Source organism: Trichomycterus rosablanca, chromosome 5 (genome assembly GCF_030014385.1).
Source record: "Trichomycterus rosablanca isolate fTriRos1 chromosome 5, fTriRos1.hap1, whole genome shotgun sequence".
NCBI classification, from domain to species: domain Eukaryota; kingdom Metazoa; phylum Chordata; class Actinopteri; order Siluriformes; family Trichomycteridae; genus Trichomycterus; species Trichomycterus rosablanca.
Window position 1 is genome coordinate 15,435,851 of NC_085992.1, and position 22,590 is coordinate 15,458,440.

At 40.3% G+C, this 22,590-nt stretch overlaps 1 protein-coding gene across 1 annotated transcript in view; it reads left to right on the top strand.

The window, feature by feature from the left end:
* Nucleotides 1-5,134, top strand: part of runx3 (RUNX family transcription factor 3) — a 39,651-nt gene extending 34,517 nt beyond the window's left edge. The window contains exon 6 of the mRNA XM_062994939.1: nucleotides 4,626-5,134. Coding sequence (XP_062851009.1) covers nucleotides 4,626-5,134 — 509 coding nt within the window. The remainder of the gene's footprint in view (nucleotides 1-4,625) is intronic.
* Nucleotides 5,135-22,590: the final 17,456 nt, after the last annotated feature.

Sequence of the window (22,590 nt, forward strand, 5' to 3'; positions counted from 1 at the left end):
ACAGAGAGAGAGAAAGAAAACGATTTATTTTGCTCTCTTATCTGTTTTCATCCTTGTTTGGTTTTTCGTGTTTGTTTTCTTTTTCCCTACGCGTGATTAGGCGTCTCACATTTCGACTTCGTTTCATTTGCATTCGACACATCGTGTTGTTTTGCGCCATGCTCTGCGGTGCTAGTTCAAACAGCCTAGCTTCGGTCATTTGCCTCCTTCTTTCTCTCGCTCGTGTAAATGACCCACCTACGCTTTTAGCCGCCATTACACAGACCTGGGCTGACGTTTGTAACTGAAGTCTGTAATTAATGTCTATAAGTCGTGTCTGTGAAGGATTTGCGCCGGTATAAAATGTCTAGCAGCGGTATGTAGAGACTGTCGGACACATGGTATAATTTTGAAGACGAGTTATGACGTTGAGTGGTGAAAAATAACACAAACTCACTTTTCCTTATAATTGAGGACACTTTTGCTTACTACTGCTAAATACACAGACATACAGATAGACAAACAGACAGACAAGTAAAAGACAAATAAATTTTTGTAGGTAAGTAGGTTGACAAAGGCATACACTATTATAGGAAGTCAGACAGATTGGTAGGTAGGTAGATAGACAAACAAATACATAGAGAAGGAGAGAAAAAAGAAAGACAGGCAGACTAAAAGACAGGCAGCTAGACAGACAGACAGACAGACAGGTTAGGCAGATAGACAGGTAGGCAGACAGACAGACCAAAAGACAGACAGACAGGCAGGTAGGTAAGCAGACAGACAGACAGACAGATAGGTAGGCAGCTAGACAGACAAACAAATACGCAGACAGGTAAAGAAAGAGAAAGACAGGCAAACTAAAAGGCAGACGGCTAGACAGGCAGACAGACAGGTTAGGCAGATAGACAGGCAGACAGACAGAAAGTAAATGACAAATACATGTCTGTAAGTAAGTAGGTAGACAAAAACATATAGTCCTATCTACCATATGAATGTAGATAGATAGACAAACAAATACACAGACAGGTAAAGAAAGAGAAAGACAGGCAGACAGAAAGACAGGCAGGTAGGCAGGCAGACATGTAGACAGACAGACAGATAGGTAGGTAGATAGACAAACAAATACATAAACAGACAGGTAGAAAAAGAGAAAGACAGGCAGATTGAAAGACAGACAGGCAGACGGACATGTTAGGCAGATAGACAGACAGGTAGGTAGGCAGGCAGGCAGACATGTTAGGCATATAAACAGACAGACAGAAAGGTAAAAAGACCAATGCATGGTTTAAGGTAAGTAGGTAGACAAAGACATACAGTCAGGAAAGTAGACAGACAGACAGATAGGTAGGAAGATAGACAAACAAATACACAGACAGGTAAAAAAAGACAAAAAAAAACAGGTATACTGAAAGACAGACAGCTAGACACACAGACAGACAGGTTTGGCAGATAGGGAGACATGATAGTGATATGTATTGTTGTTGTTATGGCGGTGCAGTAGCAACCATGATTTGATCCCTGCCTCTATTTGGCATGTTCTTTGTCCCACTATGGGTTTCGTCCAGATCTCCACTTTTCCTCTCACATCCCAAAATTCCAGTAAGTGGATTAGCTACTATAACCTCTGGGTGTGATTGTGAGTAAGTGCATGATGCACTGTAATGGATTGATACCTGTCATGGGTGTATCCCCGCCTTGTGATTCATGGATAAGCTTTGCACCCACCAGGACCCTGACTATAATAAACTAAATGAATAAATAAAATAATTATATGACTAATATAACTGCCACACAGGTTCCTAAAGGAGAAATGTCTGCCCGCCTGTCTGTCTGTCTGTCTGTCTGTTGATCCGACTTACCTGCCATATTGTTTGCGGACCTCACAGGTGCAATCCATCATGGTTTGCATTCCTATCCTGTAAATAAACATTTCACAAGGGAGCGTTCAAAAGATTTGCATCCTGACCAGTGACAGGCCTTGACACACACACACACATACACACACACACACACACACACACACACACACATTGCAGGCAAATGAGGCAAACCTCTGTGCCGAACTGGGTTACACGCTTCACTGTGACTTAGTGGAACTCTGGGAATAAAACAGCTCCCTGTGGTGGGGTACACACACACACATACACACACACACACTAACATGAGTGAAACATGCTCTATATGTTCACAACTCTCAGCAAAGAATAATGAAGGTCATGTGTAGGGTGTATCCATGCTACTGCTGTCTCTTACACACACACACATGCACGCACTTACCAACCTATAGTCCTGGTACGATCTGGAATAGTGCTTTCCAAGACGTGCCATGATGGAGGAACACAAAGGGCACAGTGTGACACTCCACCTACTAATATTTTTTACCAATCTAATCATAGTCATTTGCAATTACCCTGGTTATATCTCTTTTCCACTGCTGCACACCCTTACCCTGGTCTAGCACATGCCCCCCTCCACATGTGCAGCTGCCAATTGCTTTTTTGACCTGCATGAGGAGGGTTTACACAGGGATCAGGATAACATACAGCGAGTCACGCACTGCTATCCATTATCCCCGGTCTCTGTGCAGGCACCAGTGATTGGCCAGCCGATGCTGTATTTGCAATCCCTCCAGCCCTCCCAACCGGAATACGTTAGCCAATCATGTATTAATTAGATTACACAACTAATCTTTATTTAGTGGGTAAACCATCAAGAGTGTACTTCTTAAGAGTGTACAACCCCTATCAGGCCTCTAGAGGTGGACAGTGAGCGTGTGCATGTCCAGTTGTTTCTCAAATACAGCACATTTAACACGTGTGTGTGTGTGTGTGTGTGTAAAGAAAAAGTCTGTCCTTCCCCCTGTTCTATATTTAGCACAGAAGATGAGTAAGTCAAAGCAAAAAGACAGAAACAGGCAGGATGACGACGCAGTCCGTTTTTTAAGAGTCCGTGCCAAATGGAGAACAGCCCGAAGCCCGTCTGGAATCAGACACAGCCCCCCTTCCGAAAAGAAAGACCGGCCTTCATCCTCTCCCCCTCCTCTCGAACAAGCAAAACATGTTCTTTCAGAAAAAAAGGAAAATAGAGAAAAAAGAGACGAGCTGTGGAAATTGCAAAGGAGCCGTCTTGCTTTTCTCCCCCTCTGTCTCTGTTTCTTTTCTCCACACTTCTCCAGACGGAGGAGGAGGAGGGGGCACGTTTCAACGAGGCGGTGGCACGCAAAGCTCGGCATCCACCCCCCTCGGGCTGCTGGCATGCCAAAGCCTGCTCGCTAGCGTAAAGTGCTTTGATATCCCAGCATGCAGCGGGCATTGACATATTAAGCATTTTAAATGAAAAACATAAAGCGACCTGGAAAACATGTTAGGCAGGTAATAGCCAAGTATGTGTGTGTGTGTGTGTGTGTGGTGGGAGGGCAGAGGATGTTTGAGACATGCAGGTGCACTGTTTTTTACATCACACCTGTTCTCGTCCATCTGTATATACTGTATATAGATTGATATGAAGATCGATCGATCGATCGATCGATCGATCGATCGATCGATCGATCGATCGATAGATAGATAGATAGATAGATAGATAGATAGATAGATAGACAGACAGACAGACAGACAGACAGACAGACAGACAGACAGACAGACAGACAGACAGATAGCTTCTCACAAGACTTCGAAGTATGTCTATGGGAATTTATCCCACTCAGCCAAAAGAGTATTTGTATATCTTGGCACTGATGTTGGTCGAAAAAGCCTCAGCTGATGTTCCAGTTCATTCCAAAGCTGTTCAGTGGGGCTGAGGTCAGAGATCTGTGCAGGCCACTGGAGTTAAAACGTTTATAGACCTTGCTTTGTGCACAGGGGTATAGTCATGCTGGAAAAAGAAAGAGCCTTCCCTAAATTATTTCCTTCATATAATTGATTTATTACATTTATAAATGTAATTCAACAATTAGAAGGGGTGTCCCAATACTTTTGTCCATTTAATGTGTATATAACTATTACATCAATACATTTATGTTCTCTCATGACCACTCACTTTTTAATTCTCCCCAATTCTTAGACATATCCAGTTTGCACTCGCATCCTCCACTGCATACCTCACACCCATACCTTCTTTAAATTGTTTTAAGCTGCAGTCCTCTTCTTTTTACCTGTCAGCAGGGAATTCCTATAGAGGGTCTATACCATGGTAGACTAGAGCAGCGTTTTCAAACACTTGAAAAGCGACCCACATTTTGTCCATGATTTTTTACGCCATCCAGGCAACACAAACAATGCATCTGGTCACACTGTGGTTTACAAGATAGTTACTACATTGCGCCCAGTGATTCTGAGGAAACTGGACCCACCACTACCCGGACCAGGACAAAGTAGAAAGAATAGAGGAAGAATGCCTTTATTTGTCATATATACATATACATGTGTACAGTACTTGTTTGGAAGCTGGGGTCAGAGCGTAGGGTCAGCCATTGTACAGCGCCTCTGGAGCAGATAGGGTTAAGGGCCTTGCTCAGGCGCAACAGTGGCTGCATAGCAGAGCCTGGATTTGACCCGACAATCTTCCGATTTATATCCCAAAGCTCTACCCACTAGGCTACCACTGTCAATAAAAGTAAAAAAATCTCTTTTTTCTTTCTCTGTCAGGTACGGATCTGTTCCAGCAGCGCGCCACGTTCCCGTCCCTCTCGCCCCTCACAGCACCACGTTTCTCCGACCCACACATGCACTACCCCGGGGCTTTCACCTACTCAACCAACCCCTCCAGCGCCGGCATCGGGGGCCTCAGCGTAACCGGCGTACCCGCCTCCACCCGGTACCACACCTATCTGCCTCCACCATACCCAGGCAACCAGAACCAGAGCTCCCACTTTCAGACCAACTCCTCTCCCTACCACCTGTACTATGGCACCGGGTCCGGCTCGTACCAGTTCTCCATGGTGCCTGCTGGCGGAACCGGGGGAGGCACGGTCGGGGAACGCTCTCCCACTCGCATGCTGACTTCCTGTACGGCGGCCGGAGCTTCGGGATCGGCGGGTGCCAGCGGCCTGATCGGCGGCAGCGACGGGGTTGAGGCCGACGGCAGCCACAGCAACTCGCCCAGCTCCATGAGCACGCCGGGGCGGATGGATGAATCGGTCTGGAGGCCTTACTGAAACTCAGAGACAGAGATGTTTTGCATGCTTGCTTCCTAAGCCGCTTTGTTTCGCTCACAGACAGAAGAATTACGGCGTGATGTGTTTCCTTACCGTCCTGTCCTGTGCTACAAGACTGAACATAGACGGGGGAAGGGGGGGGAGCTTCCCGAAAAGCAGCACAGACTCTTTAAGACTGCTGATTTCTTTCCTCTGTAACCCGAGCAGCTGGAAAATCAAAGCAGGAGTTCACGGGTCAACCGAGAAGGACTTCAGGACACCTAAATGACCTTTGAACTTCAGCCACCTGCACAGGTTACTGGTCAGCCAGAGGACATGCTGTACTGTAGTGATTGATGGACATACAGTCAAATCAAGAATTATTAGCATACTAGTTAAAGATGGGTAAAAGATCAAGATAAATAAAACATACAGATGTTTTCCTCAATTTAAACCCAGATTGTATGTGCTTAGTTTTGGCAACATCTGGTAGTTAAAAGATGCCCTCGCATACGCCTCCTCTGGCTGCATCTTTACATCATGGTATTCTAACTGAGAGTTTTACCGTGTATGGAGGAGCACGCTATTCTTTGCGTATTCTTCCACCACTCATCAACCAGGCAGCAAGCGAATCCTTCTCATGTCTGCTATGCCACCCAAGCCCACAAAAGAACATCTTAAAAGCACATCACAATTACTGCCACTCCTATAGTGCTCATACAGCACCTCTTCAGCACCTCACGGTATTTCAATAGGATTTTGGTTAACAAGGATGGCCAATGCAAAAGCTTTCTGAGGGATTAAATCATGACCTGGCAGCCATTTGTTTTTTAAAACCTCACAATGCCATACATGTAAGCAAGAATACCAGAGCAGCCCAAATGCATCATAGCATACTGGACCACCATAGTTGTGTAAAACCATCCTTCTTTTGGTGTCAAATCAATTATGAGTGTTGGTTGGCAGAAGGTTTTGTTCGCGTCCCATCTTTCTATAAAATCTGGTGTTTTGCTGGCATGAAAACGCTCTTGAATTGTAGATTTGGACACTTGGCGAGCCCTAAATGTTCAAATCTTCTGTAATTTAGATTTTTTTTTTTCCTCTCTAACCATCCTCCTCATTGTACTTGGAAACATGGCCAAAAATCACCTGTTTTAGCCCTGCTTATTGCTAAACAGGTGTAAAATAAAATAAGTAAGTAAAAAAATAAAAAAAATAAATAGATAAATGGAATGATGACTGTGAGCCGTGCTCTTTTACAAGCTTTTATTCTGGGCACAAATTCCAACAGTCTTGTGGACTATAAAGTGTCTAGGGCTGACAATAATTGTGATGTTTGTTTTAAATGATTGTTCTTTTAATTAAAGGTTGTGTGAACTGATTAAAAAATAAATAGTAATTAAATATACCAGGGGCATTTCATCTTTACCCATCTTTACACAGGATGTCTGTAGTTCTAGAGCTGACTGTACATTTATTTGTCTGTGATTCATTCAGCTTTTGCCTACAGTGGTATGGCGTTGATATTATTAATATGGAAGGACAATGAGTCTGATTGAGGGTTCGAATGAGCGTTCTAAAGTTTTTGGTACAAAATCAAGTCAGTTTTAAACCAAATTTGTATGATTGATTGATTTCAATTCTTTACTCTTTGAGAATTAGGAACGATGAATGGCCTTCAAACATGCTGAGCAGTTTGTTTGTTTGTTTTTTTACATTAATTATTTCCTTTCAGGCCATTATTTGTTTAATATGGTTTGGGTTTCTTTAATTTATTTGAGCCGGTTATATATAATAATTATTTTTAAGTCAAAAAGCATTCATCATTTCTTTTTTCCAGTGCTTTTGTTTTCTATTTCTTGATTTAATATGAAATTGCGAGTCATTCTACTGTAATATATATTACTTCTAAATTATAAAACGGTTCTGAATTTTAAATGTAATGTCTGTTTTCTCTCAATGTAGCTTCAATGCACTAAGCCATTTATTTGAAGAACAACAAATACATAGGTAGGTGTTCCACCCGAGTGTTCCCTGTAGGTCCGCAGAAGAATAATGGACCTGAAATTTAGATCCCAGTGTTATTTTGGCGTAATTGCTTCTAATTGAAATCTGCAGGGCATGACAGCTCCATTTCCTTTTGTTTAGTTGAGTCAGATGTGATGTCACACCATCCTCTGTAAGAATAAAGAACACAGCGGGCACGGATCGTTTTAGCATCGATAACACGGATGAAATGTTAGCTCATAATAACTGCGAATGAAAACATATCGTGTCCTATTATTTGCTGGATAAATGGTGCACGAGCTCACACACTGGACCTAAAGTGGTCTGAACTACCTTTCAGGTGTGTGCACACAATAGCTGATCAGCCAGAGGCCCTTTCCCAGGTGCTTACGCTCCACCACACCTGCTCGTCGTACCTGAAGCTAAAAAGAGGGCAGAGAAAAAGAGAACGAGCCGAGGAGTGTGGGAGTCGGATCGTCTTTCAGCGACCGCCGGCCATTCTTTAGGGTGCTAGTTCTCCGAATGCCGCTGTCTTTGTCCGCAAAGCTCCAAAGCCACTTTGAAGCCTTTGTGGGGATGGCGCATCTCTTTTTCTTTTGTCGTTTGTACATAATTAACGTCCTGCCCCTGAGGCCACAGCGGACATTGAACGACTGTGTGGGAAGTTTCCTACAGAGCCACTAGGGACTGGAGAACATTTGTAGTTTTAAATGGTACGACAACAGGTAAATTAGGCTCTGTGTGAAAAAGATAATCAGCCTAATCAGCAACATATCTGTGACCCATTTAAGTCTGGTATCAAGTGTTTCATATACTCTCTCCTGTTCCTGCTAATAGTATTGGAACTACCAGGTTTCCAGGTTTCGGCATATTAAAAAAAAATATATATATTTTTTTTTTTGCAAATGACAATCCACATGACAATCACGCAACAGACAATCAGGTGTGTTCGACTCAGGAAACAAACACACTCCTGCCTTAGAAAGAAATTTAAATAGGGATTCAACATTGTGTGGCTTTCATTACTGGTTTGTTGTGCCCAAAAAACCAAAGCAATTAAAAGAAACATTAAACCAAAGCGATTTACACAGTTGCATTATGTGTATGGATGTAACACCAAAAGTTCTGTGGTTCCTTCCTGAAGAACAAAATGTTTTTCAATCACTGTATATTGTAGTTTCCAGTCTTTATCATGCTCTGCTATTGTCTACCTTCATGGTGTGCAAGCAATGTAATTTTTAATGCATTTTAATAAAATTTAAAAAAAAAACACACATTTTGCTTGTATTTGTTGTAGTTTTTTTTGCAACATTATAAATGCAGCACTTGATCTTTAATCTGCTTCTGGAATCATAAAAGAAAATAGACCCTGGTAAGGTCTGTCACAGAGCCCATTTTTTTTTATTCTAGAAGCTATGTTACCCTGCACCTTGTGAACAAAGTAAACATGCTGGGTTGAGTGCTCAAAAGTTTACTTAAATACTGCAGAGCCAGGCCATGTAGCACTTTACAGGTTAGTAAAAAGTGTATTTAATGCAAAATTAAAGTGGCAGCGAGTGCAGAGATGAAAGAATAAGACTAATATGATCGAACTTTCTAGTTCTAATTTGCACTCGAGCTGCTGCATTTTGAACCAGCTGGAGTTTGTTTGTGGATCTACCAGAACATCCAGTGAGAAAAGCATTGCATTAATCTAACTTTTAAATTATAAATGCGTGGATTAGTTTTTCATCATTGTTAACAGAATGTATATTTATTATTTTATTTTTTATGCATAGAAATGCAAATCTAGTAATATTATTAATGTGCGCATCAGTGGAGTGGTCTGAATCCATTGTGACACCCTTTTTTTTTTTTTTTTTTACAACTGAGCTTGGTGTTGCAGAGAAGGCTGGTCCTTTGCAGGTTTGGGTCAGAAAAGTAATACCTCAGTTTTATCTGGATAAAGTAGAAGAAAGTTATGAGACATCCAGTATTTTGTTAGTGTTAGTGTTGATGTCATTGGGTTTGGTTGATATATACAATGGTGTGTCGTCTTCATAAAAGTGAAAATTAATGCCTAAATGAATGATAATGAATATTTTTTTCCTAATGGTAGTGTGTGGATTTAGGGACTGGGATGCATCTTTTAATTTCACATTCAGAAGGTTTAGATGAAAAATAACAACTAGGTCAAACTATCTAGTGACATGTTAAGTTCAACCTGTGAGGATCAGTGGAGCTGAAAAATTTAATAGAATATGAAAGTAATCAGTGGGGCTAGGGTGGCACAACAGAAAATTATGGTAACCCACTACAACTGGGATACAGAGTTTGAACCACCAACTGTTCCATTGGCCAGTCAAGTTGGGGGGAAGAAATAATAATAATTTAAAAAATGTACATATTGGTTATTGCTTTCTACTTTCCTGAATCTGCTATAGGTCAATTTAAGTGGGTTGTACAACAACATTTTATATTCCCAGGTCAGACTGCACAATATGACAGTATACAGTAATTCAAAAAGTATTCAGACCCCTTGACTTTTTACATTTTATTGTCCTGTGGATTTGATTTTAAATGAATCACATTCCACAACCCTAAACAGAAAAACATTTCTTTAAAATTAAAGTTATCCTTGTGTAACATCATGTTTTGCTTAATCTGAAATTATTTAACCTGATCAACAGTCAGAAAGTTACTTTTTCACATTCAGTGCTCGGAGGAGCCCGCTCTCACAGGCCGTCCCATTTCAGGCTATGCTGAAATGTCACCACCATAAACAGCCAGTCATGGTTTCATAATAATAATATGTTTTGAATTTATATACAGTCTTTACATTGTGTTCCAGACCAATAAAACTATAAACCAAACCAGCTGGGCTCAAAGGGAAGCAAAATAACAACAACATTTGGGAAAAATGAGAGATTGTTAAACTTTCTCTGCTTTCTCATGGAGCATGAAAACCACTTCCTGGGTCTCTGCTACCTGCATCCCAACGAAAGCCATTAGGCCTCTGTCTTTCTTCCCAGAGCTCGTGAGAAGAAGAAGCGAGTTAGAACCAGTTTGGTTCGGGAGCTAAAACGTAAGCAGAGTGAAGGATTATGGGAAAGGAGGACCTCTGCCAAGTTTACGGTTCCCACACAGTTTCCGTGAAGATCTGACCAAGGGGACCCCAAGAGTGACAGGGCAACCCTTCTCACGTCTCCAGGAAAGGAAGGGAGGACATGGTAAAGAGTAAGAGGCGAGAGAGGGGTTAAAGAGGAGGGTGAAGAAATGAATGAAGTTGGGAGAAAGATGTCTGTGTTATTATAAGGAAATGAAACGTGGGCCTGGGTTTACCAGCCAGTTGAGGTAGTTTCACATCAGATCCGACTCTACCGAGACCACAAAACTCCACCCTCGCACTCCCACTCTCACTTTCTTTGGCTTGTTCACAACAAGACGTTTACCGTCCCCCAACAATAGGGTCAAACCCGCTACCACTACATCTGAAACAGCGTTCAAACATTCAGCACCCTTAAGCACTTATCTTGCAATTCCAATCCCTAACCCTAAAGCCTGAACCTTAACCCTAACCCTAAACCCTAACCAAGCCCTAGTCTTAAACCACTAACCCTAACACTTAACCCTAAACCTTAACCCTAAATCTGAAACAGTGTTTTAAACAATTCAGTGCCCATAAGCAGTTATGTTACAATTCCTCACCCTAAACCTTATATTACATTTCCAATCCCTAACCCTAACAGCTAACCCCTAACATTTACCCTAACCCCTAACCTTTACCCCAACCATAAACCTTAACCCTAACTCCTCTACCCTAACCCCTATCCCTAACCCTAAACCATAACCATAACCCTAAACCTTATTCCCTAAACCTTATTCCCAAAACTTAACCCTAAACCCTAGCCTTAAACCCTAACCCTAAACATAAACCCTAAACCCTAACCCCATGCCTAAAACCTAACCCCTAACCTACCCTAAACCTTAAACCTAAACTCTAACCCCTAACCCAACCCCCAACCCTAACCCCAATCCCTAAACCCTAACATAAACTCTAAACCCAACCCTAACCCTAACTTTAAACCCAATCCCTAAACCCTAACCCCATTCCTAAACCCTAACCCTAAATTATAACCCTAACTCCTAACCCAATACAATTCCTCTTAGTTGATCTCTGAGACACATAGTCTGACAAAACTAAACAAGAGTTTTAGAGACAGAATTCTAAGAACATCTGGCAAAATATGACATTAACATCTGGATTAATAAGAAAATTGATTGTGCACTTGTCAGAGAGCTGTTGAATACCCTAAGACCTTGAATTTGCTGTACACCAGCAAAGGGAAAGGGAAAACTTGCAAACTTTAGGACCCTGGAGGCGGTGGCTTGATGGGTAGCAAGAAGGTTCTAGGTTCGATTCCCAGGTGGAGTGGTCCGGGTCCTTTCTGTGTGGAGTTTGTATGTTCTCCTCGTGTCTGTGTGGGTTTCCTTCAGAAGATCCGGTTTCCTCCAACAGTCCAAAGACATGCAAGTGAGGTGAATTGGAGATACATAATTGTCCATGACTGTGTTTGACATTGAACTTGAACTGATGAATCTTGTGTAAGCAGTAACTATCTCTCGTGTCATGAATGTAACTAAAGTGTGTAAAACATGACGTCAAAATCCTAATAAATAAATAAATTGTACTAAACAAGGGTGATATATATTTATAAACTGTTGACATCTTACTTTTTGCACTTTTTGATTTTGTTTATATGTGCAGTTTTCTATCATTTTGGTTTTTTTCAAAATAATTGTACCAGCTTTATAAATCTTGTTGAGTAAACGAATTTAGCAAAATTACTCTACAATTTCACCTGATGATGAGAGGAAATTTGCCTGGATGGCCAGATGTATTTCTAGAACCACCAAAAAGCAAGTGACATGGGTGTCACTGCCCATGGTCAAGTCAGCTTCAAATTGCTATGAACTTTAAAGCTGTTGCACAAAATCTCAACCCTTGCTCCAAAACTTAAACCATAAAGAGCTAAGCAGGAGCAGAAGAAGGAGCTTTTTTATGCACAGAAGCCTCAGATTCCATGAGTAAAGCTCACTTGATTGTGGACATTGTCAAGCTGTATTATGAAACTGACTAGATACGATAACAATATGTGATTAGAAATGGTAAATAATAGTCTATACATCAAGATCTAATAAGTACATCTAATAAGTATCTACTAAAAAGTAGTTATTAACCTGTGTTTGTTTTCTTTATTCTTTTTGGCAAATGTCTCAGATGATTGTTGGTGCACCATGTACAGTTGCCTCTGGGAAGAAAAGCCCTTAAAAACAGTAGAGTGATAGAGCTGCAGTTCCCATGCAGTTGCATGAGAATCAATATACAGCATCTATTTCTCACATGAAGGAAAAACATCCAGTCCAACGAGAATAGATGGTGTTTCCTGCAATTTTGTGAAATTAGAACACGCACACACAAAGCTTGAGAACTTTGTCATGGATCATTGTTTGATTGCAGAGAAGAGAGGTTGTGTATGCCTCTTCCACACCCACACAAAAAGAGAAACCTTCATGGGTATGTTTTTCAAAAAATGATGTTAGCTGATTTTTTTTTTTATCTCATTTTTAAAGTTCTACTATTTCAAGCACTTTTGTTTTTGTTAGTTTTACTGCATATAATTCACTTTAATTATTAATTCTTCACAAAAATATAGAATGTATATTTTTATTATATATTTTTATAATATAAGAAGTATTCACAAAAATATAAAAATATAGAAATATATACCCACCTACTGTGGAGCTCAGCAGCGTGGCTTGGTTACGAAATCATGTCTGTCTGCTGTCCCAAATTAGTCAAACAGGTGGAGTATGGAGGCACAGATGATTGACGCAAAGGCGCAGATGATCGTCATAAATGACAGTCATCTGTGCCTCATTGAGAGTTAATTTGCTTCCTAAACTTAAACACTAACCCAGCCTTAACCCTAGACCTAAACCTAACCCTAAACCCAACCCCTAGCCCTAAACCCTAACCCTAGACCTTAACACAAAACCCTAACCCTAACCCAAACCTTATCCTAACACCAACCCTAGCCCTTAACCCAAACCCTAACCAAATCTTAACCCTAAACTGTAACCCTAATCTTAACCCAACCCTAAACCTTACCCTAAATTATAATCCTTAACCCTAAACCCTAACCCAATCTTAACCTTAAACCTAAACCATAACCCTAACCTTAACACTAAACCATAACCCTAACCTTAACCCTAAACCCTAACCTTAAACCCTAACACTAAACCCTAACCCTAAACCCTCACCTTAAACCCTAACACTAAACCCTAACTCCAACCCTAAACCCTAACTTAAACCTAACCCCAACCCTAAACCCTAACCCTATCCTAACACCAACCCTAACCCCTAACCCAACCCTAACCCTAAGTGGGGGGCGGGGGGATTCTATTTATCACTGTTTCTTCCTCCCAGACTTGCCAGCTCCTCTGTTGGCAACCTGCTCTGTCTGGAAATGTGATTGTCACTGAATTTGATGTCACTACTTTGATCATTATTTTGGCTATATATATACACAACGAAATGAAATCAATGATGGTATTGATTTAATATGTGATATGACCTCACAAACGCTTGTTTGACTGAATGCATGGGTGACAATTCGCAGAGACAGATTTCAAAATCTTGTGAAAAAACTTGTGGAGACTTTTAGTGGGAACACGGGAATGGCTAAGTGCATAAGTAAGTTTATTGCTTACTTTAGGTCCTACAGAACAGTGCTTATAATAATAGACATAATAATCACAGATCAGGGTTTAGTGACTAAATGAAAAAGCCAGAGGTGATGATGGCGAGGAAAAATGCATGTTAGAAACCTTAAAAGAAACCAGGCTCAAAAAGTAAATCCATCCTCATATATTCTCTTTTTCTTGGGCAATGCAATGGTTCTGTAATGTTAGTTTTTCTCCTTTTTCTTTTCATTGCCAACTCTCTTTGGCAGCTTTCTCCTCCGCCATGCCTTTTCTCTTTCTCTCACTTTCAGCTATTGTTTGGTACTGATTCCCCCAGCAAGCATTAAATGGGTTCACAATTCAGATCAGCTTGGTTATGTGGATAAACATTTGTTTGTTTGTTTATTAGGCTTTTAACATCGTTTTACACTGTAGTTACATTCATGACAGGACAGGTAGTTACAAGTTACACATAATTCATCAGTTTAAGTTTATTGTCAAACACCATCACAGGTAATTTTGTATCTTTAATTTACCCAACTTACATATCTTTGGACTGTGGGATAAAACTGGAGCTGTCGGAGGGCACCCACACAAACATGGGAAAGACCTGGACAGTAAATCTGGAAACTGAGCCTAGGATCTTTTTGCTGTGAGGCAACTGCTACCCACGAGCCACCGTGCCATCCATGTGGGTGAAGATACATTTCAGAAGAATTTAAAGGAACCTTATAAGTAGGTATCTGTGTAAATGTGTGTGTGTGTGTGTGTGTGTGTGTGTGTGTGTGTGTGTGTGTGTGTGTGTGTGTGTGTGTGTGTGTGTGTGTGTGTGTGTTAAATAAGGAACTGGGTGTGAAAATGAAAAAGCAGGTGGGACGATTTCCTCTTGCACACAGGTGTTTAAAAAGATTATTTGTTTTAACCATACAGTAAATATAGTTGCAAGGAAAAAAAGCTTAAAATACTTTTTATGGTGTCAAATTCTGTCCCTATTGAGGCAGGCATCAAATTCTATATGTGTTTTTATTTTAAAAATAAGATGAAGTTGATTGGAGTACACATTGGAAATCTTATTTTTCTACTTTTGTCCATTAAATAAAGATTTGAGAGACTTAACAAAGGACAAATGATTTTTATTGCATTTTACTAAACGTCCTAGGTTTTCTGAAAATGGGGTTTGTACATAATTTGTTTACTTAATTAATTAGTTTATAATATTTAACAGGCAGGCCAAATTACCTAGTTGCTGATACAATACAAAATATCATTAAAACTTCTTGGATCTTTTACTCATTTCCGGTGAAAGATAAAAATAACATGGTTGCATCCTAATGATTGAAATGACCGAGTAAAAGATTTAGAGGTTCAACAGACATGCTGTAGCGAGCACAGTTCATGCTAGAAAACCTAGCAGTAGATCTGAGTCATTCAGTGAGATGGATTTGCGGTAACAGAGGCAGTCGTAAAAAGGTTAACACCTATTTACAGCAATGTGCATCATAGCAGTATTGAACCGTGATTCTTAAACATTGTTTAGTGCTTAGTGTACTGTTTCCTATAAAGGTGTTTTAGCGCCACTGTTAATGGTTTTATATTTGATCTTAAGAATAAAGTCCTAATATTTTTAGATTAAATTTAAAATATATAATACATTTTACAAATAAAGTCAAAAAAATAAAAAGAAGCATTTTATTGTTCTTATACCAACAAACTGGTGCTAATGTGCCCGGGGATTAAGTATTTCTTTATTTGTGAAACTGATACAAATCATCATTTTAACAGATCAAAAGTACAGTCATAACCACAGTGTGTAACATCATTATACTTAAACTTGTGTTATTCTTAAACATTCCGTGTAGAACCATCGCTTTCAACAATTCCACAGTGGGCAGAACTTGTCATAAAGTTAGCAATAACAAAGCCCATCCATTTAGAGGGAAGATGTGATTGGTGAAGTGTACTGTCATTTAAAATAAATCTTTCATTGAATTACTATTGCTCAGCTTTAGAAAATTAATAGATGACCCACGATTCTTTCTAGTGTAAGCATAGGGAGACAAAAGTTTCTTTAATCTAATCATTTTACATTCCAACACTAATTGAATAGGCAGGTATGAAATGTTAATTTGCTTAGATTTGTTTAAATGTTAAATGTCAAATTATGGATAGATAAAATATAATTATATATTTTTAGAATATCTTACGCTCTCTGAGGGCCTACAGGGCACTGACAGTTCCCCTCTGCATCACAGTAACACCAAAAACCTTTTGTTTATGCTAATAACCCACTAACTATATGTGTTTGGGAGGGGACTGTGTAATTGTCTCAAATACACCATTACTTGCTTTTTTTGGAAGAGGGCAAAATAATTCAACAGTATGAACAAAGAGACAAAATGGTTCAGTCTATCATGTTTCGGGTCATGTTTAACCATAATTACCCCTAAGAGTAGACATAACACAACAGGAATGGGAACAGGAACAAAGCCTGCTCTTTTTGGGATGAATAAAGAGATGGAAAACACAAAGCAGGGGAAGGGGAAATCCTAAGTTAGACGGAGTGAAGCAAGACAAAAATGTGCCAGCACCTTTGAACAAAATGTCAGTAACCCCCAGTGAAGGAAAGGCTAAGCCTTACAGTACTAATGACCACTTACTCCTGCGGCTATTGTTTTATATCAGACCTCATTATTAATACTGCTTCTAAGGAGCACATACTGTGATTTTGGATGTAAATGAAAACCATGGTGAAGGGAACCTCAACTTAAAAGAAAAACCCGAATCACGTTGGCTTAACCTTGAATGGATTAAGGCCTAACCAATTATTGCAGCAACCTTTTACTCAGCAAACACTAACCTGAGTCATTAACCTAATGTGTCACTAAATATTACCTTTTTTTATATAAAATACTTTTAAATTAAGGACAAATAATATTATTCCAACCTAGAAAAGCTAGGATCTTGTCAGAAGGGAAGTATTACAGTAAAGCTTTTAAACGCCAATTAAGTAAGGATGGTGATTTGATTCAAACCATGTGACTATTGAACATGGCAATAAATGATCTAAGGAGGAGGTATTTTGGAGCGGATTCTAAAGATTAAGCTTATGACCTCTGGCAGTTCAAAGTCATGCAATTTGAGCTCTGCAATGCTCCATCAACTCTCACGCAAGTCATTGTTTTTGTCCAGGCTGGCGACCTTGCCATTGTGGCCTTCATCATGGGATGTGATGTCCGCAGATCTTGTGACCATAGACTGCAGAACATCTGAAGATCTGTCTTGGTGTGGCGTCATAGCAATTGATCTAGGCACAGGTCATTCCAATGCATTCCCATGATAAACAACACACTGGCCTCCCAGTTAGCCATTTCCATCACAATGTACCAAAATAACAGTGGTTGTACAGAACAGCCATGCCAGAAATCACAAGCTGCTTTTCTGCTGCATTAATGCTGAGCAGGAGTTGCATCCTAGTGGACTCCAGTGTTTAGTGACCTACAAATTTCTGGGGTCCTGATAATGAAGAAACTAGCTAAAGGTAAGTTCACACTACATGACTTTTAAGGTGTTCAGATCGCTGTACAGTTCACACTACACAACTTTACATGACTTTTAATTATAATGATAACATAATAGCAAGAACCTCAGCAAGAAGTGAGCAATCCAAGTTGTTGTGAGCAAGGAGGAAAAAGAAAATAATCTGTGTAAAGGAGTGGATTGGGCTACACGATCATCAGGGATCATCTGTTCAGTTCTGCAGAGAGAGTTGGAGGTAAATAAATATAAATATAAAAGGTCACAAATACTGTAAAGCTTGTGTGTGTGCCAATGTATTCTGATAGATACTATATTATGCCCCTGACCAACACATTTACAACTTCTCCCCTGGGTTTCCCTTTACTCTGTATCCTATGTTCTCATTGGCTGTAGTTCGACATTGCACTCACTGCCAGTCGCAAGCTGATCACAACACTTTTCACACTACAGGATTTTGAGTTGCCAACAGGTCCAGATATTTATCATGCTCAATATTTTTCTTGAACAGTTCACACATAGTGATTGACAGTAGATTTTCAAGTCTTAAGCGAATGCCAATTTGGCACATCTGGCAGTGACCTGTTTGTGAGCGAAAATCTAAGCAAAAATCATGTAGTGTGAACTATGCATAACCAGCATGAGAGACTTCTGACAGCCAACAATTCGACTTAACTACACCAGCAATAGGCCAGACCACCTAAAGAGTCTAAGACATAGATCTTTAGTTTCACGTTAGAGCTTCTATTGGTTTAATTGAAAATCTGAGGTCTCATTGGGCATTTGGAGATAGAAATGAACTGGGACCCTTTTAATGTAACAACATTTGAATGGGCAATGCATCTTAGATGTTGCATAATTTGAGACACAATAATAGTTTATAGGATTCCCTAGTGCAGACATAGTTGACAGGATTCCCAGTTTAGGATCCCACAGTGCAGGACTCAAGGGTTTCTGTCCTGGCAGGAGAGCCAGCTGTTGGATTGTTTAGGATTTAAAGTTGACTGAACCCTAGACATAGGGCCAATGTTGCAGCACTGCTGTGCAGCAGGGAGTATCACCTACAACTAAATTGGTTACTGTTTAGAAAATTGCATGTTGCTGTTTGTTTATAAAAAGCTCATTTACAGCACACAGTGAATGCGGAATTAAAACAACAGGGAACGAGGCCTGTTGGTAATTTTCGGTAAGTGTGTGATGACTGAGAGATTCCTAGAAACTAGCTGCAAATTTCTGGGCTTCTGTTTTCAATTCTACTGTTTCTCACAGTAGGATCCAGAGATGTATTTTATTCTGTCACCACTTCATTTTAATCAGAGTAACAGTGAATATAAGGGCAATCCAAGAAACACTGACAACAAGGTAGAAATCCATCCAGGATACATTTACATTTTTGGCAGGCACTTTTATCCAAAGCAGCTTACCGTAATGTAACAGTATATTGTCTAAGCAATTGAGGCTTAAGGGCCTTGCTCAAGGGCCTAACAGTGGCAACCTGGCAGTGGTGAAGTTTGAACCAGCGTCCTTTGAATTATTAGTCCAGTACCTTAATCACTAGGCTACAACTGCCCTACACATCAATCCATTGAATACTTACCTTTACTGTCACTCACACCTTGGGGCAATGACCCAATATGAACCCAGGTCCCCATTATGCCTGCTGCAGCACTTTTCCACTCAGAATTAATAAAAATTTCGAAGCAATCTAGGCCTTTATTGAGCATAAATATTAGCAAATGCTTTCCTTCTGCCAGTGTCCACCAGTACAGCACGTACCAAAGACATTAACGCCACTGAGAGGAGTAAATTAAAAATGCTTGTATCTTTTCAAGTCCTTGTTTCTTATCAGGGCCACAAATGGTCTAGATAGGAAGCCTGTGTATTACCCAGAATTACACACCTACCAACTGGCATAATTTACTGCAGTTAGTTCACCTTCATGCATCTACCCAAATTATATGCAAAACTTTACACTCACACTAAACCCAGGCCCCAACAAGACACCTACACGTCCTGCTGCAATACTTAAATGTATTTTTAGTATATTTGCAAAAAAACTGTGACAAACAAGCTGGTTGTAGAAAGGTTTTGAATGGCTGGGAGATCAGCTGGACAACAAGGAAGACCAGTCCAGGACCAGCTTTTTACATTTACATACATTTTCGGCATTTAGCAGACGCTTTTATCAAGAGCGACTTACAGAAGTGCTTCCATAGTAAACATTACATTACTCTAGATCAGCGTTTCTCAAAGTGTGGGGCACATCCCCCCTGGGGGGCGCAGAGGCATGACGGGCAGGCGCGTCTGACGGGCGGAGAAATGAAGCGCGGAACCAATGTTTTAACGTCTGAATCTTTTCATGGTGTACAATAAACAAACCATGCTTTCAGGTTAGAAGTATTCATTCTGACAGAGTCTAGATCAGGGGTGCCCAATATGTCGATCGCCTCATTCAAACGTGACAAAGTCAACGTGACTGACATGAAATGTGGCCACTGTTTGTTTAATTTGCGGTTTGTTATCTGACATTAATATGAAATGCTGCACTTAGGTGAAACAAGCCACTTAAATTATAAATATAGAAAATTAATTTAAAATTAAAACTAAATTTCTACAACTCTACATGAAAAGGTGCTGTAACCATAAAAGAATTAGATAGCATCAATTTTGGAACTTCCACATATTTGACTGCCAAATATTTGACAGCTTTTTCGGATCAACCTACTTGTGTGAATCGACCTTTTCCCACACGAAAATGATGAAGCGTAAATATTGGTCCACCCTTAATGATAAACACCTGAAAAACTGCTTGAGAATCAGTATCAGAAGCTCCTATCCAGACCACATAAACCTGACTGATACCATTCAGAGCAAATAATCAGAATAAGGTTAGTGTGAATTTTCAGTCACTTGCCCTGTAAAGCTAATTATCAATACAGGAACTAAAGTGCATGTAAAAAGCTTCAAAGCTTTTTTGAAAAATGATGAGGCCAACCTTAAAAAGTAGATGGTGATGACCTGTAGACTGAAACAGTAGATCTCAAGCCACGAAAGTGTGGGCACTCCTGGTCTAGATTTACAGAAGGTGAATGTGGATGTGGAGACAGAGGTATTTGACAGGGATGAAAAGAAGAACAGCCTCTAATACAGTGATAAGACCTGAACTCTCACAAATCACGTTTTTGGCACAGATTCAACTTTATCTTTTTTGCAAAGTGTTTGCAAAATGTATTAAATTTTTTTATATTTGAAATAGCAGACTGATTGAAGGAGCAGTTTAGTGATATGTCAAAAGTGGTTTGATAAAGTACAACAGAAATGACTGGAATAAAGGTGAAAGGAAAAATCATGATCTTTGAAGTTATTTCAACAAAGTTAAACTTGAACTATGTTTGTCAGCATTTTGTTGGGGGGGGCATGAAAATTTTTCATTTACCAAACGGGGCGTGACAGAAAAAGTTTGAGAACCACTGCTCTAGATTAAGTAGACAACAGTCCAAGAATACAAATCTGCTGAAAACCCTGTTAGAATCAAAGGTTTTTTAAACAAGTAATAAATATGAGCCCTAGTAAGTACATGTCAGCTTAAATGTTTAGTAAAGATTGGTAAAGATTTTGGTGTAGTAAAGGTGGGTTTTTAATTGTCTTTTGAAGACAGTGAGAGTCAGATGTTTAGACTAACAATGGAAGCTCATTCCACCACTTGGGTACAAGTACAGAAAAGAGCTTTGATGCCTGTCTTCCTTGAGTCTTCCTCTTGGGTCTGGTCCATTTTTGGCTTTGTAGGTGAGCATCAGTGTTTTAAATGTGGCAGTGTTTAGGGTGGTTAAAAACCAGGCGAGCAGCTGCATTTTGAATGAGTTGCAAGGGTTTAATAGTGGACATGGGAGCACCCACCAGAAGGGAGATGCAGTAGTCCAACCGTGAGATTACAAGTGACTGGACAGAGATCTGAGTGGCTTTCATAGAGAGAAATTGACGAATCTTCTTGATGTTGTAGAGGAGAAATCGGCATATTCTGGTCATGTCTGGGAGACCAGTTAAGGGTTGCAATCCAATTTAAGCAGAAATATATGAAGAAAACTTTGAAGTCACCAAGGGCGGAAGTGCTAGACTGGCATCTGAAAAAATTATTTTCCTTTGCCCACCAGTACAGCACACACTAAAGATACAGGACTAATGCTACTAGGCGCTCCAAGACCTGAAGTGACTTCTCAACACACATACACAGCTGGTGGCGTGTAACTAAATCCATGTGCCGAAAACGTCTGGCCAGGGAACAGACGACGGGCCGATGTTTAACGGTAACCCATGGCGAACTTCTCTCAATTATGGTCTACGGAAAAAACGGAGCGGATCGACTTTTCCACGCACACTTCTACACACACATGCACATAAAGATCAGAAATGAGTCGCTTTTAAAAAGTCATACACTCCAGAAAAGAAACCTCCGACTCCAGCACACGCTATGGGCGCACACAGGGACGCCAAGCACAGGCTTGTCCTTAAACACAAAACAGAAATCGAAAAAGACACACACCCTCCCACTCTCGCCTCCATCAGCCAGACCACACACACTCATAAGTAAACCGCAGAGAAAGGCCGAAAAGGAAATGGAAAACTCAGCAGTTTCTTCTTCAGGGGAAATCGTTTAGAGATGGACCAAGCAAAGGAAGTGCCACAAATTAAAATACTAACACAGTCTCTTTCCATCATCCAGTCCAGTCACGAGCCTTCGGGCACTAGCCTGGCTTCATGTGTTCTTCGCGTGTCTTCGTGCATATAAACTGTGCAGGCACTCCTGTCAGCATGAGACTCACATTGTGCATGATATATTTGGACATGTTTGCGGGCTTGTGGTGAAGGTTTTCACAAATCTGCCGCATTCCACAACCACCCGTAACACTGTCGTAATTCAGTGCAGTGCCTCTTTCTCTTATTGCCATTAACTACAGCTGGCTAAAAACGTTTCCTTTTTTTTTTCTTCAGAATAAAGAACCAGACAGGGAAAAACAACACAAGAAACAAAACAAAAAGTCCAGCCTAGTATATCTTTTTTTTACGCATTTAATTATTGCTAGACCTGTGGCATGACTCTGGACTTTTGATCCTGGATGCCAGCTCAGCGGCCTGGACTAAAAGCTTTACCAGAGCTGAAAACCTTTCCATGTATCCTGTGGTCATTTAAATCAGTGGTCCCCAACCACTGG